Genomic DNA, 16,771 nt, shown 5'->3' with positions numbered 1-16,771 from the left:
TTTCCTCTCTTACCCCTTCAAAGCACTCCCCCCCCCCCCGAGTAACACAAGACTTGCTCCCAAGCAAACAGCATTGAGCTGCGAGGTTTACCCAAGAGGCTTGTGATAACCTAGTCAGTTCTTTGTTTTTCCTTTCCCCCCCCTTGGAATAGCTGACCAAAGCCCTGTGAGGTGCACCAAACCAGATCTTAGATTTCTTCTGTCTCGACCTTCTAAAAAACCTGTTGGGTGTGCTCTCTTTGACGCAGTTCTAAATCTTCCCCTTTTCTAGGATCCGGGGATTAGTAGCACGTATCCCCCAGGCTCTTATTGGCCGTATGATGAAGGCTTGAAGCGTGGAATATTCATCAACACTACCGAAGGGAAACCTCTGATAGGGCAGGTGAGAGGGAAGCCATAGGGCACCTTTACTTGGGGTTTTTAGCTGGCGGATATTTTCAGCCCTTTTAAGGGATTTTTTTTTTAAAAAAAACAAACACCAGGTAATTCTACTGAGGCAAATGGGTGTTGCATTCTGGCCTGACCAACACACTGTTTTCTAACATTCTCCTAGGTCTGGCCTGGCCTCACTGCTTTCCCCGATTTCTCGAACCCGAACACTCATCAGTGGTGGTTGGAGAACCTGAACAATTTCCACGCCCAAGTTCCCTTTGATGGCGTTTGGATTGTAAGTCTCATTCAGGTTTTCCTGGGGGGGGGGGGGGGGGGGGGGGGGGGGTCTGAGTGGCGCAAGATGCCTCTGGTCTCCCAGTCCTGGTATTCTCTGGAAGTCTCCCATCCAAATACTTGCTAGGGCCGGCCCTACTTAGCTTTTGAGTTGTGACAAGATTAGGCTTGCCTGAGCTATCCAGGTCTGGGCCTGCAGCGGCCATTTTGTGGCTGGCTGTGCCTCCTGTGGCAGCCATTTTGTGGGTGGAGCCCACCGCCCTGTGTCAGGTTTCCAAAGGCTCCTGCAGGATCATGGAGAATGGGGACCCCCTGCTCTGTCATTCCCCCCCCACGCCTTTAACCCTGCTGAGTTTTTGAGCTGAAAAGCCCCAGACGCTTTTGCGCTTCCTTTTAGGGAAGGCGCTCCGGAAGCCCTCTGGGAATTCGAAATGTTGTGCCGGGGAGGATCCTGCTAGCTGAGGGACAGAATCCAGTGTTCGCCACTTGTCATGGGTGTGGATGAGGGAGAGCTGACAGAGCCTGAAGAAACCACAGTTGGCCCCTCTGGAGCAGCAGAGGAGGGTAGCTGGCAGTTGCCTGTGTGGCGGAACAGGCCCGCATCAGCTGGCAGACCCCGCTCTGCCCACCCCTCCTTTGTCTGACCTGGCACCTGAAGGGGCAGTTTTTCACCACTGCCTCCGGGTATTGCTGCCACCACTGTCCCTGTCTTGGGCTCTGGTTAGGCGGGACAGCCTCCTAACCTCCCTCTGCTGTTGCTAGGAACCCACCTCGGGGCTTCCTGGTAATCTTTGGGGCTCCCCTGGAGAGTTGGCAACTGACCATTTTGCCCTTGTTCTCCTCAGGGAGTCCCCAACCCACTCTTAGCGTGTCCAAGCGGCTGGGGGAACTATGTGGTACAGAGGGACTTCTCAGGGTCAACAGTAAAAGAATTTATTTTGAAAACACTCAACCAGAGGTCATTTCGGGGGGGAACGCGGGGGAACACAGTTCCCCCGGGTGAGGTAAGGGGCAGGGTGTGTGGCCTTATGACACACTTCCGGTGATGTCAGGGGGTGTGACATATGCTAATGAGTTATGCTAATGAGTTCCCCTAGCTCTTTTTCTACGAAACGACCCCTGCACTCAACTATATACAGGCATATTAAGAGTGAACTGAAGAATCAAAATAAAGGTGGATAATAAATCGCTCCATCTCTCCCTTCACTACACATACCCTGTCTAGATGGTCTGCAGGGCAGGCACATGACTTGTTTTCACTGGAGGAAGTTAGATTAACACAACTCTCAACATGGCCTCTGCCTCCTGCAGTCTCCAGCCGACAGCCTGACTGGCTCCAGACTTCAGGCAGACTGACCTCAATTCTCACAGACCGGTTTCCCGCCCAAAAGCTCCACTATATCAAACAGCCCTTCCCGCCCAGGAAGTCCCTCTCCCTCCTGCAGCATTCTGGGGCAGATCTCCTCACAGCCTTGATGGACTTCCTGTCCTCTCTAGGGAGCTGCCCTCTGACTGCTGGCTGGAGACAGGAGGGGGGGGGGAATGAGGAGGCGGCTAGGCCAAGGCCTACCTCAGGTTTGATGGTCCCCTCCTATCTGGCCCACACCAACTTAAATGTATACATAAAATGGCGTTTCTCCACAGCCTGTAACAGCATTTTTCACACCGGGCCCAGATAAGGGGGAAGAATTGCAAGCTGAAAGTCCTCCTGACTCACCCCCACGTGTGACTCGTTTAAGGGAGCGACTGCGACAAAACTTAGCAAGCAGGCGAAGAGAGGCCAGGCTACAGGGGAGACACTCGGCCAGCCCAGAGTTCTAACAGGAGCCTGGGCAATCGTGCAGCTGGCTAACTGGTAGCAGCATTTAACTCCACACTCTGGGCAGTACTCTTCGTGGAAGCAACGAGTCAGCTTCATGCTGCTTGCATCCACTTCGGCTCGGCTCTTGCACCTAGACCTTCGGCCCCCCTGGCTTTGGACTTGGCTCTGTGATCCTCGCTCCTGACCCTGGCTTGGCTTTGGACTTTGCACTGTCTTCTTGGCTCCTGACCTTGGCCTGTTCTGGACTCCCTTTGACTGGCACCCCAGCCCGTGACACCACGTGACCTCCGCTTAAGGAAAGAGTTGCTTTCAATGGCTGTCATTTTAATCCCTCTCTGTCTCTTTACTCAGGACATGAACGAGCCATCCAACTTTCTGGACGGATCCCAGGAAGGTTGTTCCCAGGGAGAACTGGACAGACCCCCCTACGTGCCTGGTAAAACAGGAGATCCCGTAAACTCTGCAGCTGCCGTTTTTGTGCTTCGCGCCGAATTTGCAAACAACTTCAGACGTTAATGTTGTCGATGGGTTTAGCCAGCGAGTTATTCAAAAGCCTTTGTTTGCACAGAAAGCACCATCCTCAGTACACTTTCCTGGGAGTAAGGCCCTGAACTGGATTCTGAGTAGACTTCCTTAGGATCACTCCTCAAAGTGCAGTCCCTGAATAGGATAATTTGTCATGGTAGTAATTTAACACATGGAATTCACTGCTGCAGGAAGTAGTGGCAGCTACAAGCATAGACAGCTTGCAGAAGAGCTGGATAAGCATATGGAGCAGAGGTCCATCAGTGGCTATTAGCCACAAGGTATAGATGGAACACTCTGTCTGGGGCAGTGATGCTTTGTATTATAGGTGCTTGGTGGGACCACAGTGAGAGGGCTTCTGGAGTTCTGGCTCTGCTGGGTTTTGGCCACTGTATGACACAGAGTGTTAGACTGGATGGGACATTGGCCTGATCCATCATTGGCTCCTCTTATGTTCTTCTGTCTGGGGCAGTGATGCTCTGTCTTCTTGGTGCTTGGGGGGCCACAGTGGGAGGGCTTCTGGAATCCTGGCTCCGCTGGTGGACCTCCCAACAGCACCTGAGTTTTGGCCACTGTGATAGAGTGTGTGGGAGTGGATGGGCCACTGGCCTGATCCAACATGGCTTCTCTTACGTTCTTATGTCTGGGGCAGTGATGCTCTGTCTTCTTGGTGCTTGGGGGGCAACAGTGGGAGAGTGTGTTTCAGGAGAATGGCGCCGGTCCTCTGCTGCATCCTCCTCTCCTGATCAGCTTTCCTCTGTCTCCTGTAGCCGTAACGGGAGGCTCCCTTTTCTCCAGAACAATCTGTGCCTCGGCCAGGCAAAGCACCTCCATTCACTACAACCTCCACAGCCTCTACGGATTGATGGAAGCCAAAGCCACCGCCAGGTGAATGGCCCGTGCCCGCACCTATCGGCAGCAGACCTCTCGTTTCTTTGCTATGCTACCATCTTGCTCACTTCCTGTCATTGGAGGGCCTGCCAGGTGGGAGATGTTGCCCCCACAAGGGACAGTTGGGTCACTTCCTGTCCCTGAAGGCCTTTCCAGAGAGCTGTTGTGCCATAAGGGATGGTTTAGTCATTTCCTGTTCCTGGAGGTCCTACCAGAAGGGAGATGTTGCCCCCACAAGGGACGGTTGGGTCACTTCCTTTGCCATGCTACTGTTTTGCTCACTTCCTGTCATTGGAGGGCCTACCAGGTGGGAGATGTTGCCCCCACAAGGGATCATTGGGCTACTTCCTGTCCCTGGAGGCCTTTCCAGAGAAACGTTGCCCCATAAGGGATGGTTTAGTCATTTCCTGTCCCTGGAGGTCCTACCAGATGGGAGATGTTGCCCCCACAAGGGATCGTTGGGTTACTTCCTGTCCCTGGAGGCCTTTCCAGAGAAACGTTGCCCCATAAAGGATGGTCTAGTCACTTTCTGTCCCTGGAGGTCCTACCGGATAGGAGATGTTGCCTCTAAAAGGGATGGTTTGCTCACTTCCTTTCCCTGGAGGGCCTACCAAAGGGAAGATGTTGCCCCCACAAGGGATGGATTGGTCACATCCTGTCCCTGGAGTCCTATTAATGAGGAGATGTTGTCCCCATAAGGGAAGCTTCCTGTTCTCGGAGGCCTACCAGAGGGGAGATGTTGCACCCACAGGGGATGATTTGCTCACTTCCTGTCCCTGGAGGGCCTATCAGAGGCGAGACCTGGTCTGGCTTGGTTCTTACAATGCTCCCTAAAGCTTTCTTCCATGGAAGGGTCTATCCCTCGGTGATTCTTTGTTTCGGTAGACAAGCAGCACTCTTCAGTTGGAGAACCTTATTCTGATAGACCTCCGGTTGAGGGTCTTCATCCACATGCTCTCTCTGCTTGTATCTTTCAAGCGCTTTAATCAAAATCCGAGGGAAACGGCCCTTCGTCATCTCGCGCTCCACCTTCCCAAGCCAAGGGAAGTATTCGGGACACTGGCTCGGAGACAACCGAAGCGAGTGGAAGGACATGTTCTGGTCTATCCCAGGTCTGTACGTATGTCGTGCATATATTTCAGTCTTCCTCAAACACGGCAGCGTAGCTCTCCAGAAAGACAGGCCAGCGGTAACTCATTCTCCTATCGTTTTATGCTGGGATTCCAACCAGAAGTGAGATGATGGGTCCGGGGCAGACAACCTAGAATTCTGCAAATAGTTTCAGAGGGTGGCTGTGTTGGTCTGTATTAGAATAGCTAGATTCGAATCCAGTAGCTCCTTAGGGACCAAAGAGATTTTCGGTGTATGAGCTTTCGAGAGACAAACGCTCGGAGCTCTGATTCTCGAGCGCTCTTCCCCGAAAATCTCGTTGGTCTCTAAGATAGAATTTTGTAGACAGACGTTGGAGTCGAGTGTCTCGCTAGGACACCACGACTACCTGCTTTCCTCATTTCCTCCCTGGACTTCCTCCTGCAGGTTTACTGAGTTTTGGTCTCTTTGGAGTCCCGCTAATCGGGGCTGATATCTGCGGCTTCTGGGGCTCTCCCTCCGAGGAGCTGTGCGTTCGCTGGATGCAGCTCGGCGCCTTCTATCCGTTCTCACGAAACCACAACACCATGGGCGGGAAGGTAAGGGCCGAAAGGTGCACGCCCATGTTTCTTCCTTCTCCACCACCTGTAGGAGGTCATTCCCCCCCCCAGACACCAGATCGCTCAGGCATGCCTTTCGGTGTGCGAATTTTTTGTGCAAATTCCAGCACGAATGGGAAGTTCGGCACGGCCTTAATAATACTGTGGCTGTTTCCCCGCCTCCACCCCTCGATAGCAGGGCTAAACGTTATGTCTGGAAAAGCGGGCTGGATTCAGGGCTCTACGATGTGCGGCACAGTTGTTTGCGAGAAGGATTCTGCCTCAGATATGCCATGCATACGGTTCCCTCTTTCGGACTGAATCGTTTTCTCTAATGTTCAGGCCCAGGACCCCACTGTGTTCAGCCCTGCAGCACGGACCGCCATGAAGGAGGCCCTGGAGACCCGTTACACCCTCTTGCCGTTCCTCTATTCCCTCTTCCACCGGGCACACCTGCAAGGTGACACCGTCGCCCGACCATTGTTTTTTGAGTAAGTGGGGGTACCTGTGTGGGGCAGCTCGTGCACAGGTGAGAGGAACTCAGGCCGAAGTAAAAGCCATGACAGGTGGTAGAAAGGGACACAAGCACACCCATGAAGCTGCCTTATTCTGAATCGGACCCTCGGTCCATCGACTGGCAGCACTCAGACTGGCAGCAACAGCCCAGCGCCACAGGTCTCTCCCATCACCCACTGCCTAGTCCTTTGGGATGTCTCTTCCCATTTTGGTGTAGTGGTTAAGAGCAGCGGACTGTGATCTGGGAGAACTGGGTTTGATTCCCCGCTCCTTCTCCACATGCAGCCAGCTTGGGGACCTTGGGTCTTTCACAAGTTCTCACAGAGCTGTTCTCTCAAGGGCAGTTCTCTTAAGAGCTCTCTCAGCCCTACCCACCTCACAGGGGGTGTCTGTTGTGGGGAGGGGAAGGGACAGGAGTTTGTAAGCCGCTCTGAGACACCTTTGGGAAGTGAAGGGCGGGGTATAAATCCAATCTCTTCTTTTTCTTCTTCTTCTTCTTTCCCCATTCCAGATTCCCAAAAGACATGGCCACCTACTCAGTAGACAAGCAGTTTCTGTGGGGGAGGGGCCTGTTGGTGACCCCAGTGCTGGATCCCGGCGTGGACTCCGTGATCGGCTACTTCCCGAGAGGCGTCTGGTACGATTACTACACGGTAAGGACGGCTCGACTGCACTGGCCTGACTTCTCTGCTTGGCCGTGTGGGTGGGCTTTGCCGAGAGACGTTTGGCTCTCCCCTCGATGTCTTCCTGAAATGCTTCTGAATGTCCCTCAAAATCCAGCAGAAGCCTTGCTTGAGAGAGGCCTTCCAAATGGATGTCGGATTTCATGTTGGGGCCCCAGCTCCGTAGCTAAGGAGTTTTGGGGGAGGGGGCCGGGGGGCCCCACCAGCCAATTAAATCAGAAGTTAATTCAATTAACTTTGATTTAATTGGTGGAACTGGCTGCAACTGAGGGGGGAGGAGAGCACCGCCGCCAACTGCAGGGACAGCCCTCGCACCGCAGATGAACCCTCGGGTCTTGCGGGCGCGCCGGGGCGCTCTCCCTCCGCCTCCCTGGGCGACTGGAAACCTGCGAGCGCCCTGCTGAGCTTCCCCGCCTCCCTCCCTGTTGGGGTGGACTGACATGGACAGACAGGAGGTGGCTCCCCAGATGGACGGCTCCCCCGGGACGCCTTGCCCCCGCCGGGTCCGCTGCTGTTGACTCCGCCAGCACTTTTACCTCCCCGCTGAGAAAATGTGGAGGGAATGTTAGATGCAGAATCGCCCGAGGTCTTATTTCCAAGCAACGTCCCCTATCGTCAGGCCGCACCGCATGCGTTTGAGGTGGGCTTGGGGGAGGGGGGCCGTCCGTATCTACCAGGAGCGGGGCAGCCGGTCACGCCTCTCGCTCTGCCGCTTTTTAAATCACGAAGTCCCAAAGCGCATGCGTCGCTTAAGGGGCTGGGAGGAATGAAACTGATCCGCTCTACAGCTGGGCTGATCCGGACCTCGAGAAGCCAGGAGGGAAGCAGCCGGAAGGGAGGTGGCCCAGAAGAAATACGAGAAGGCAGGGCCCCGTGGGCCCCGCGTTAGCTACGGATCTGCTTTGGGCAAAACCCAGTGGTGATTCCGGCGCCCCCTGCCTTCGGTTCACGCATCCCACCTCGCACAGTGGCCAACCAGTTCCTTTGGACAGCCAACAACAGAGCAGAGAGAAGAAGAAGAAGAGATTGGATTTATACCCCGCCCTTCACTACCCAAAGGTGTTCTCAGAGCGGTTTACAAACTCCTTTCCCTCCCCCTCCCCAAAACAGACACCCTGTGAGGTACATGGGGTTGAGAGAACTCTGACAGAAACTGCTCTTTTTCAAGAACAGCTATGCCAGAATTATGGCTTGCCCAAGGTCATCCAGCCAGGTGCAGGTGGAGGAGTGGGGAATCAAACCCGGTTCTCCCAGATTAGAGTCCATGCACTTAACCACTACACCAAACTGGAGAGGTTGCTGGACTAGATGGACCCTCCCTGGTCTGATCCAGCAGGTTCTTATGAAGGCCTTGGCTTCAATGCCCTGTTGTTGGCCCTCCAGAGGAACTGGTTGGCCTCTGTGTGAGAGAGGATGCTGGACTAGATGGACCCTCACGGGTCACATCCTGCAGGCCTCTTATGTTCTTAACCTCTTGGGACCAATTTGACCGCTCGGGCCCTTGCTGTCCCCCCGCAGGGCTCCCCAGTGAACAGCAGCGGGGAGAACCTCAAAATGGAGGCACCGCTGGACCGCATCAACGTACACCTCCGCGAGGGGACCATCCTGCCCACTCAGGTGAGATGAATCCGCCACCTCCCCATTCCTGCCAGCGGGAGGCTTGGCTCCTGAACAGACTTGCTAGACAACCCTCCACCCCCCCCCCCGGGGGGTCAGGCCAAGACGGGCAGCCGGGTTAGCCTGTCCATAGAAAAGAAAGGCGCAAGAGTCTGTAGGAAAGAGGAGGAGTCTGAAGAGTATCTGAAGAAGTGGTGGTACTTCCGCTCTATTCTGCTCTGGTCAGGCCTCACCTGGAGTGCTGTGTCCAGTTTTGGGCTGCTGACAGGGCTCTTTTTGTAGCAGGAACTCCTTTGCATATTAGGCGACACACCCCTAATGTAGCTAATCCTCCAAGAGCTTACAGAGCTCTTCTTACAGAGGCTACTGTAAGCTTGTGAAGGATTGGCTACATTATAGGGGTGTGTCGCCTAATATGCAAAAGAGCTCCTGCTACAAAAAGAGCCCTGCCCGCACCACATTTTAGGAAGGACGTTGACAAGCTCGAGCGTGTCCAGAAGAGGGCAACCAGGATGGTGAGAGGGTTGGAATCCAAGTCTCACGAGGAAAGGCTGAAAGACTTGGGTATGTTTAGCCTGGGAAAGAGAAGGCTTAGAGGGGACATGACTGCAGTCTTCAAATATCTGAAGGGCTGTCATGTAGAAGGTGGAGCAGATCTATTCTCTCTTGCTCTGGATTGCAAGACTAGATCTGATGGGTGGAAATTACAAGGGAGTCGTTACTGGCTAAATATCGGGAGAAACTTCCTGACAGTCACAGTAGTTTGAGCAGTGGAACAGACTGCCTCGGGAGGTGGTGGATGCTCCGCTGGACGCTTTCAAGCGGGGGCTGGACGACCATCTTTTGGGTATGCTGTAAGGCTGTCTTTCGGCTGTGCTCCTGCAGAGTGCAGGGGGTTGGACTAGATGACCTGTAAGGTCCATTCCAACTCTAACATTCTATGATTCTAAGTGAGCAGTGACTTATGAAAATTCCTAGCCTGTTGGTCTTTTGTTGGTCTTTCTGGTGCTGCTGGATTCTGGCTCTTTTCTATCCCCTGAGGGGTCTTCTGTGGGTTCATTGGGGTTCACTGGGGGGGAAGGGGGGTCTTGAGCTCTCCTGCAAACCTCAGAGGGGTCCCTCATTGCAGGTGCCCACCAGATGTCGACCCTCTTGCTTAGTGTCCTGGGCAACTGTTGGCGTTGGTGGTGCACCGTGAAACATTCCGCTAATCCTGTGGCGCAAAGATGCCTCGTTGGTGCCAGACCGCTTGGCCTACTATCTCCGCCCCTCCTCCTATCACCCCGTGAGAACAGCACTCTCCTTTTTTGTGCCTAATCCACCGAGGATGGGCGTTTATATTAGTATTTAGTGGGACTGCCCAATTGGTCTGCAAATCCCGTTGTATCAACTTGGTTCTGTATCTTATATAATCATACGCTTCCTGTGTGTCACTCTGCCATATGATCCATAAAAACGAATAATAATCTCCCAGAAACCAGCCACCAGCACTTCGGCGAGCCGCAGGAACCCCCTGCGCCTGATCGCAGCCCTGTCGCCCAACGCCAACGCCTGGGGAGACCTGTACTGGGATGACGGCGAGAGCCTGGACACCTTTGAGAAGGGCGACTATTCCTACCTGGTGTTCAACGTCACGCAGGTAAGAGAACCCTCTTTGGGCTCAGAGAGACGAGGTGATCCGTTCCGTCGATAAAAAGTCCACAGGCGGATTTGTCGAGCTTCAGTTTGCCGCAGGGCCACGTGTGGTCCGAAGAGAGCGTTTACCCATTTAATCTCTACTCCATTTCTGCTGTTTGAAACTGGGCTCCCAGCTTTGAAAAGAGAAAAATGATTCCCCCCCCCCCGCTTTGAAAAGGCAGTAATGAAGCCCGGAGCCCGGTTCTGAGTTGGAGGTTAAAGAGTTCAACGTTCTGTCCTTTCCCTGCACAGCCCTGGGGAAAATTGAGGCTCCAGGAACCTCCCATGCAATTTGCATTTGGGGCATAGAACATGATCTTCGTGTTTGCTGTAGTGGTTAGGAGCATGGACTCTAATCTGGGAGAACCGGTTTGATTCCCCACTCCTCCACATGCAGCTGCTGGTGTGACCTTGGGTCAGTCACAAGTTCTCTCAGAGTTGTTCTCTCAGGAGCAGTCCTCAAAAGAGCTCTCTCAGCCCCCACCTGACTCAAAGGGTGTGTGTTGTGGGGAGGGGAAGGGAAAGGAGGTCTGATTCAGTATAAAGCAGATTAATGTGTTCCTGTGAACTCCTGTTTGTCTAGAACACCTTCCTTTCCACTGTCCTGCATTCCAACGTGGAAGCGACTTACATCACCGTGGAGGAGTTGACAGTCTACGGGGTCCAGAATGAGCCAAAGAGCGTGACCGTCAACGGGAAGGAGACACCCTTCTCCTATTTGGAAAACCAGGTGATCCACCATCGAGGTGTCATTTTCCCCCATGGGAGACCCTGGTTGGTTTTTCAGGCTTTCAGCTTTATAGCCCGTACGTGGATTTCTGTGATCAGCTGCCATTCGGCCACAGGATCTTAGAAGCCAGTAGTTGGACAGGTAGGATCCCCGAGTATGGCCAGATTTAGATCAACTGAGGTTCAGATCTTCTTCGGGATGGGGTGACCTTGAGCCAGAGAGAGCTTCTCAGTTAAACTATTTCAGGGGTCCACAACTTTTTTGAGCCTTTGGAATTCTGATACAAGTTCAAAACCTTTATTGGCATAGATCATAATCATACAGTCGCCATTCAAGAATTCTGATACAGCGTGTTGGGCACAGCCACAAAATGGCTGCTGCAGTAGGCAGAGCCAGTCACAAAATGGCTGCCGCCACTGACCTCCAGTCACACAGTGGAGATTCTTGTGCTGTGCTGGCAGCTGCCGCCAGAGCAACTGTTAAACATTGGCACCTCCAATCAGAAGCCTTGTTGGGCAAAAGCCCCACTTGGCACCGCCCATACTGTTTGAGCCAGTTAGGTATAGTGATTAGGAGCGCGGACTCTAATCTGGGAGAACCCAGTTTAATTCCCCACTCCTCCACATGCAGCTGCTGGTGTGACTTTGGGCCAGTCACAAGTTCTTTCAGAGCTGTTCTCTCAAGGGCAGTTCTGGAGAGAGCTCTCTCAGCCCCACCTGCCCCACAGGTGTCTGTTATGGGGAGGGGAAGGGAAAGGAGATTGTGAGCCGCTCTGAGACTCCTTCGGGTAGTGAAGGGTGGGGTATAAAACCAATCTCTTCTCTTCTTCTTCTTCTGTTTGGTAGGTTGTTGTGAAGGAAAAATCTCCCATCGATTTATTTATTGAAAACAGTTTTTAATGCCACCTTTCTCCCTGATCAGGGTCCTGAAGGCCGTGAATCTGAAAACATTAAAACATTAGAACAATTAAAAAACACTTAACATTATAAAAGAGGTCAATTAAAAACACATAGGCATAGATTATCGGAACACATGGGAGCTGTTTCCACGTTTCCCGGACTAGGGCCCGTGCGTACAACACTGATTGCTCCAACCAGACTGTGGTTCATTCACCAACTTGGCTGCCCCCCAAAGAGGGGGTCGAACGGGGGAGGGGGGTGCAGAAAGGAAGGAACCGTGTCACGCACCACCGAGTGCTGCAGAGGTCACTCAGATATGTGATGGAGAGATTGGCCTGGAAGCTGGCTTTATTTATCTGCAAAGATTCTATGTAATGTGATAGCATAACGTAGTATAATGTGAAGTGACCTGTCATCGGGAGTGTAATGATTCCATGTTTTGGTGTGTGTGTTCCTTTAAAAGTTTAGTTTGAATGCAGTAATATGAGAAGAGTGAGAGGGTGACAAATGACAAGTGATTGGCTGCTGACTGAGAGTGTGGGAAGAGGGGTGTCTATGAGGTGATTCTGTATGTGAAGTTTGAAGAGAGCATAGTTTTTGAGTGTATTCTGTGTGAATAAGACAAACAGTTCAGCCTGTGTGGCTATATAGATGAGTGACAGGGATTAGACTGAGTGTCTACGCCTGTCAGAGTGGAGTTTCGGGAGTTTGAGAGACTGTGACACCAAGCTTTGTAAGTTATATTTACAAGTTCCTTTCATCACCAACAGTTCAAAATAACCAGAAACCTATTTTGTTCTTTATTAAAGAAATAATTTTTTCTTTAAACTTATCCCAGAAATAAGAACAGTCCTTCCTTAGGGCCACATAGTCCTCTGAAGTGCCCAGACCCTGGGTCATTCTACCAAAAGAGAGAGATTTGGAATTTTTAATTCCTGGAGGCAACAGAAATCTACCAAGTTTATATACACAGAGAGTGTTTAAAGGTGAACCCATTTTTCCCATAAGCAAAGACCTCACAGGGAGGTCTTGGTGGTCACAGTGCTCAGAGTGGTGGTAGAAAGTACCCTCAAGTCCCAGCCAATTTACAGTGACCCCATAGAGTTTTCAAGGCAAGAGATGAACAGAGATGGTTTGCCATTGCCTTCCTCTGCGTGACCACCCTGGACTTCCTTGGTGGTCACCCGTCCAAGTATTAACCAGGACCGACCCTGTTTAGCTTTTGAGATTTGATGTGATTGGGCTAGTCAGGGTAAGAGATGAGCAAAGGTGGTTTGCCATTGCCTGCCTCTGCGTAACAACCCTGGACTTCCTTGGTGGTCTCCCGTCCAAGTATTAACCACGACCGACCCTGTTTAGCTTCTGAGATATGATTAGATGGGGCTAGCCTGGGATATCCGCATCAGGGCAAGAGATTAGCAAATGTGGTTTGCCATTGCCTGCCTCTGCGTAACAACCCTGGACTTCCTTGGAGGTCTCCCGTTCAAGTATTAACCAGGGCCAACCCTGTTTAGCTTCTGAGATATGATGAGATGGGGCTAGTCTGGGCTATCCGCATCAGGGCAAGGAATGAACAGTTTGCCGTTGCCCGACCAGCCAGGGCAGGTCGGGGCTCAGAGTAACTGCCCCCAAATTACCATAGAGACTTCTTGGTGGAAGAACAGAGGCCTCTGAATGGCCTGGTTCTGCCACCAACCTCTGCTTCCCGTCCTTTCTTCACAGGTTCTCTCTGTGGGCAACCTGCAGCTGAACCTCAGCCACGGATTCTCCATACGATGGATGTGAGGTCGCCCCGGTTGTGCGAACGTACTGTTGTGAACAAGCAGGGTCTCTCACTCTGTCTGTGCCTGCAAGGATCTTCTGGTCCGGGGGGGGGGCACCCTGAGAAGACCTCTGTGGCTTCCCCTCCCTGCGTCTGCCTTCGAAGGGACACACACACACACCCCCGGCTCTCATCGCTGCCACACTTGTGCATCTCCTGCCACGAGTCTCCCGTCTTGCTTCTGCGCTTTAACTCCACCCGCCTCCTTTGCACGTCGCCAGTCATCCCGTGGTCCGCCCAGTTGTCGGACGGGGGCTTCGCGGTTTTGTCCGGAAGGGAGAAGATTTGGTCGCGTTCGCCAAGTTAGAGTCCTTGGGATGTAAGATTTTTCGTACGGTAACCCTCGACCACAAGGTACCGGTGCTTTCTATAATCTTGACTCTGCCGGTTTCTCAGAGGGGAAAGAGCACTTGGCGTCCATTCGAAGGCCCGGATGCAAACAGATGTAGGTAGTTCCAGTTTAAGGGATCTCAGGTAATAGAGCTGGAAGAAAGAGACAGCGGAATGTATTTCCCGTTGAGTTTGGGGCAAGACGGTTTATTGCTGTAACTCAACCCTTCCGTTTCCAGTGGTTTGTTCAGGGACTCAGCTGGGAAGACTGGGCTTTAGTTGGAGAGAAGCAGAGAATCCAACCAGGCCAAAGTCATAGTCTCTTTGGCCAGAGGTACCCCCCATCCAGTGTTCCCTCTAAGCTGAGTGAGTGTGAGCTAGCTCACAGTTTTTTAGCCTCCGGCTCACACATTTTTGTCTCGGCTCAGGAAGGATGGCTCCAGAGCAAACTTAATTCATGCAGCAGCCAAGCCGCTCACTCACAACTTTAATGCCAGGAGCTCACAAAGTAGAACTTTTGCTCACAGGACTCCCACAGCTTAGAGGGAGCATTGTTAAACCTATCCTTGTTGAGCCTGCGGGCACTTTTGGAATTCTGTTATGGGCGGGTGGGCGCGGCTCCCCAAAACGGCTGCCTCGGGAGGCAGAGCCAGCCACAAAATGGCTGCCTCGGGAGGCGGAGCCAACCGCCAAAAGTCAGGGAGCGACGTTATGCAAAACGTTATGCAAAACTTCAGACAGAATCGGTTTAACAGGATGCCTTTTTAAACAAAGATATTGTTTAAGAATATTTTCCTCGCATGCATGCAGCTTACCTTCAGTCGCACACTGAAGATTTCCATGCTGGGGCGGCACCTGCTGCCAAAAGAATGTTTTTTAAAAAAGAACCGCACGGCCAATCAGGTCTCCCGCGACCAGTCAGAAGCCTTGCTGGGCAAAAGCCAGGAAAGGTGTGGAGAGGCACCATGGCACCCCCAGGGCACCACGTTGGGGATCCCTGGTCTGTGCCCTACCCGACCAATCTGGGCCTCTTATGTACTGGTTGCCAATCAAAGGGACCGGTATAGCACCCTTTATCTCCCCCCCATCTATACCTGAAGAGCAGAAACAGCCCCTAAGTGTAATCCCGTCCTACAGTTCCTGGTTCACACCCCAAAGTCCTGGGCAGGCTGCAGACAGCTTTTGACCAGCCCAGTCTTCAACCGTCAGTCTTGCCAGTATCTGTGGAAAAGCCCCCCGGGCTAAAGGGGGTTCGTACCCTCCAGTGATCTCACTTGAGTCCTTCTGGGGGGGGATCTCAGGTTGTGCTCAAAAGTCCTGCTCGGCGAGGCCAAAATCGGTAACCTGGCTTCGGCTGAATAAGGGCAGAGGTCCGTGTCTGCCGCCGATCCGCGCCCTCCGGTCTGTCATGCAACAAGACAGTGCCGCTACCATGTTTGAAACACGACACATGAACGCATCCAGGGCATTTGGCCAACCGGGAAGCCTGTGCTTGGAGTCGGGTTCACCCTGGGGTCCCTTGCAACGCCGCAGGGGATGCTGGGACGCCAGTCTCCTGGAACTAACCGTGCAGCGTATTGGTCTGTACCTCTCAGGCAGCATGCAGGGTGCGGAGTGCCGTTGGGTCGCCCAAGGCGATCCGGATCGGCCCTGAGCTCACCCTCAGCGTGAATGTCTGCAGCACACTAAAATGCTTAGGGGAAAGAAGAAGAAACCCTCGTTTGCACTATTTTCATACAGAGGCCTTGTTCCCTTTATATGCGAACCAAAATCCTCCCCGCTTAGAATCATAGAGTTGGAAGAGATCTCCAGGGTCATCTAGTCCAACCCCCTGCACAGTGCAGGAAATTCACAAATGCCTCCTCCTCCACACACACCCCTCCAGTGACGCCTGCTCCATGCCCAGAAGGTGACAAAAAAACCCTCCAGGATCTCCAGCCAAATTGGCCTGGGGAGAAAAATCCCTTCCTGACCCCAAAGTGGCAATCAGCATTTCCTTGGGCGTGTTAAGAAAGGGCCATGAGAACTCAGCACTGAGGCAAACCTTCCTTTAACGTCGTCCATCAGGAGAACCCTCCACTTCTTGATGTGGGCGGGGGGGGAGTAAATTCTCGGCAATGCGTGGATTCAGAAAGCAAATAAAAACGGTAAACGGTCAGATGAGCGTTGCCAGAGCTGGATTTGGAAATTCCCGGAGATCTGAACCCCTCTGAAGCTGCCTTCGACTGAATCCGACTGCTGGTCCATCAAAGTCAGTCTTGTCTACTCAGCCCGGCAGCGGCTCTCTAGGGTCTCACGAGAAGGCCTTTCCCGTCACCCGAGCCTTTGAACTGGGGATGCCGGGGATTGAACCTGGGGCCTTTTCCATGCTGAGCCGATGCTCTGTCACCAACCACACGGACTGATGGTCTTAACTCGGCATTAGACAACTTCCCAGGTTCACCTGACTTCTCCCTATTTGCTTTCCGTAGCCACTGGTATTCGGAGGTATACTGCCTCTGTCCATGGAGGATCCATGTAGCTCTCAAGGTTAATGATAACCGCCCTCCTCCCTGGGTTTATCATAGCCCTCTCAGTTCCAAGCCACCGCAGCTAATGGCCATTCACTCCCCCACACACACACAAATGTGTAGACACGAATGCCACCAAGATAGATTCAGGTGGGTAGCTGTGTTGACAAACAAAAAACCACTGTGATAAAATTAACAATGACCCATTTAATAATTATGTGAGCATCAGTTTGTGAAGCTATTAATCTGACAATATAGTCAGAGAATTCTGACATAAGCAAAGCAAAGTCCAACACAATCATATCCTCGATGAGCACACCGGTTTTTTGCACTCATTTCACCCATCTTCCTCATGCGTAGTCTTATAAAGTTGGAAGGCGTCAACCTCTAGGTTC

At 52.6% G+C, this 16,771-nt stretch overlaps 1 protein-coding gene across 1 annotated transcript in view; it reads left to right on the top strand.

The window, feature by feature from the left end:
• LOC107118778 (lysosomal alpha-glucosidase-like) overlaps positions 1–14,241 on the top strand; it is a 41,397-nt gene extending 27,156 nt beyond the window's left edge. The window contains 12 exon segments of the mRNA XM_015421141.1: positions 272–382; positions 554–667; positions 2,840–2,924; positions 3,784–3,901; positions 4,883–5,016; positions 5,441–5,592; positions 5,935–6,083; positions 6,620–6,761; positions 8,310–8,408; positions 9,883–10,047; positions 10,669–10,815; positions 13,437–14,241. Of these exon segments, the coding sequence (XP_015276627.1) occupies positions 272–382; positions 554–667; positions 2,840–2,924; positions 3,784–3,901; positions 4,883–5,016; positions 5,441–5,592; positions 5,935–6,083; positions 6,620–6,761; positions 8,310–8,408; positions 9,883–10,047; positions 10,669–10,815; positions 13,437–13,499 (1,479 nt within the window). The 3' untranslated portion in view covers positions 13,500–14,241.
• Positions 14,242–16,771: the final 2,530 nt, after the last annotated feature.

Source organism: Gekko japonicus, unplaced genomic scaffold (genome assembly GCF_001447785.1).
Source record: "Gekko japonicus isolate JY-2015 unplaced genomic scaffold, Gekko_japonicus_V1.1 scaffold13, whole genome shotgun sequence".
NCBI lineage: Eukaryota > Metazoa > Chordata > Lepidosauria > Squamata > Gekkonidae > Gekko > Gekko japonicus.
The sequence above is the reverse complement of the archived record's forward strand: the minus strand, read 5'-3'. Positions and strand labels throughout refer to the sequence as shown.